The sequence below is a fragment of the Nansenia antarctica genome, assembly GCF_963989245.1.
Source record: "Nansenia antarctica genome assembly, chromosome: 2".
Lineage (NCBI taxonomy): Eukaryota > Metazoa > Chordata > Actinopteri > Argentiniformes > Microstomatidae > Nansenia > Nansenia antarctica.
Window position 1 is genome coordinate 89,852,795 of NC_137675.1, and position 2,299 is coordinate 89,855,093.

At 59.3% G+C, this 2,299-nt stretch overlaps 1 protein-coding gene across 1 annotated transcript in view; it reads right to left on the reverse strand.

Annotated features, from left to right (window-relative positions):
- Positions 1-216: 216 nt before the first annotated feature.
- LOC308150868 (leucine-rich repeat-containing protein 3-like) overlaps positions 217-2,299 on the reverse strand; it is a gene marked incomplete at both ends in the record, with an annotated part of 11,526 nt that continues 9,443 nt past the window's right edge. The window contains one exon of the mRNA XM_080523655.1: positions 217-527. Coding sequence (XP_080379781.1) covers positions 217-527 — 311 coding nt within the window. The remainder of the gene's footprint in view (positions 528-2,299) is intronic.

Consider the following 2,299-nt stretch of genomic DNA (forward strand, 5'->3'; position numbering starts at 1 on the left):
CCCCCCCCCCCCCCCCCCCGCGGTACTGAGGGTGGAGGTGACGCCGGGTCGATGCTGGCGGCTGGGCAGAAGGACTCGAGCTCGGAGGGCTGACCCAGTCCCATGGTACTGAGGGTGGAGGAGGAGGAGGAGGAGGGTGGAGGAGGAGGTGGAGGGTCAGACCATGGTGCTGAGGGTGGAGGTGGAGGTGGAGGAGGAGGGTCAGAGGTCAGAGGGTCAGACCATGGTGCTGATCGTAGAGGTGTCTCCCTCGGGTCCTGCCCTGGGTCCGGCCACGTGCCCCCGCCCCCTGGGTATGGACTTGAGGTACTGCAGGTGCCGCCGGGCGTCCTCCGTGTTGTGGCGCACGTAGCAGACCAGGTAGCTGATCACCATGGAGAACCAGCCGGCCAGGGTGACCAGCATGGCCAGGTCCGTGGTCCGCCGGGCGCACAGGTCCCGGCCCCCCCCGGCCGCCAGCAGCGTCAGGAGGGGCACGCCCTCCGCCGCGGGGCCCCGCCCCCCCCGTGTCCTCCCCCGCCGCGGTGCTGCACACCAGACCCCCCCAGGGAGGACGCCTCCAGAGAGAGCTGCTGCACGGCCACCTGGCGGATGGACAGGCAAGGCAGGCAGTTAGACAGACAGACAGGCAGACAGGCAGACAGGCAGACAGGTAGGCAAGTAGGCAGGCAGACAGGCAGGCAGGTAGGCACGTAGGCAGGTAGGCAGGCAGGCAGACAGACAGGCAGACAGAAAGACAGACAGGTATGCAGGTAGGCAGGCAGGCAGACAGTTAGACAGGCAGACAGACAGTTAGACAGGCAGACAGGCAGTCAGACAGGTAGGCAGGTAGGCAGGCAGACAAACAGTTAGACAGGCAGACAGGCAGACAGGCAGTCAGGCAGGCAGAATGGCAGACAGCCAGGCAGGTAGGCAGACAGGCAGACAGACAGACAGACAGACATTAACATGTTTGGCATTTAGCAGACGCCTTATTCCAAAGCGACTTACAATCGATACATTTGACTAAGCAAGTGAATCATCAATCCACCAGTCGTAGCAGGAAGAGTAATCCAGCTCAGGCCAGGGGCCACTGGCAGGCGTCGTAAAAAGAAAATGTTTTTAATAGAGACTGGAGAAACAGTACAAGGGGGGAAGTAGAAATCTTAGGAGACACAGTATAGGGGGAAGCAGGTGTCTCAGGAGACGCAGTGCTGTGGGGTAGTAGATGTCTCAGGAGGGACAGTACAGGGGGTAGTAGATGTCTCAGGAGACGCAGTGCTGGGAGGTAGTAGATGTCTCAGGAGGAGCAGTTAAGGTGTAGCCTGAAGAGATGGAGGTCTTCAGTCTGGCGGAACATGGGTAGTGACTCTGCAGTTCTGCAGTTGGGAAGCTCATTCCACCAGCGGGGAGCCAGGGTAGTGAAGAGACGTGACTGGGCAGCATGACTGCCGTGTTGGCGTAGAGGTGGTGGGCCAGTCGGCCAGCAGAGATGGAGGAGCGGAGTGAACGGGCTGAAGTTTGGGGGGTGACCATTGCTTGCAGGTAGGCAGGGGCTGTCCCTTTTGCTGCCTGGTAGGCAAGCACCAGGGTCTTGAATCTGATGCGAGCTGCTATCGGGAGCCAGTGCAGGGTGCGAAGGAGGGGGGTGACATGAGAACATTTGGGGAGGTTGAACACCAGACGGGCGGCAACATTCTGGATGAGGTCTGATGGCGGAGGCGGGGAGCCCGGCCAGGAGTGCCTTGCAGGAGTCAAGGCGGGAGATGACCAGTGCCTGGGTCAAGAGTTGCGCTGCTTCTCTGGTGAGGAATGGTCGTACCCTTCTGATGTTGTAAAGGAAGAATCTGCAGGAGCGTGCTGTCGCTGCAATGTTCTCCGCACAGGATAGGTGGTTGTCCAGGATCACTCCAAGGTTCTTGGCTGTCTGGGAGGGGGTTACAGTAGAGTTCTCCACTGTGATGTCTTGGAGAGGGCAGGCTTTCCCAGGGATGAAGAGTAGCTCAGTCTTGTTAAGGTTGAGCTTGAGATGGTGGTCTGACATCCATGTAGAGATGTCAGCGAGACATGCAGAGACACATGTTGCCACATGTAGGTCAGAGGGGGGGAAGGACAGGAAGAGTTTAGTGTCGTCTGCTGTAGCTGTGGTAGGAGAACCTGTGTGAGGAGATTACCGAGCCAAGAGACTTGGTATAGAGGGAGAACAGTAAGGGCCCTAGGACAGAGCCCTGGGGGACCCCAGTGGAGAGGGTTCGTGGAGAAGACAATGATTCTCTCCAAGTCACCTGGTAGGAGCGACCCACCAGGTAGGAAGCAAACC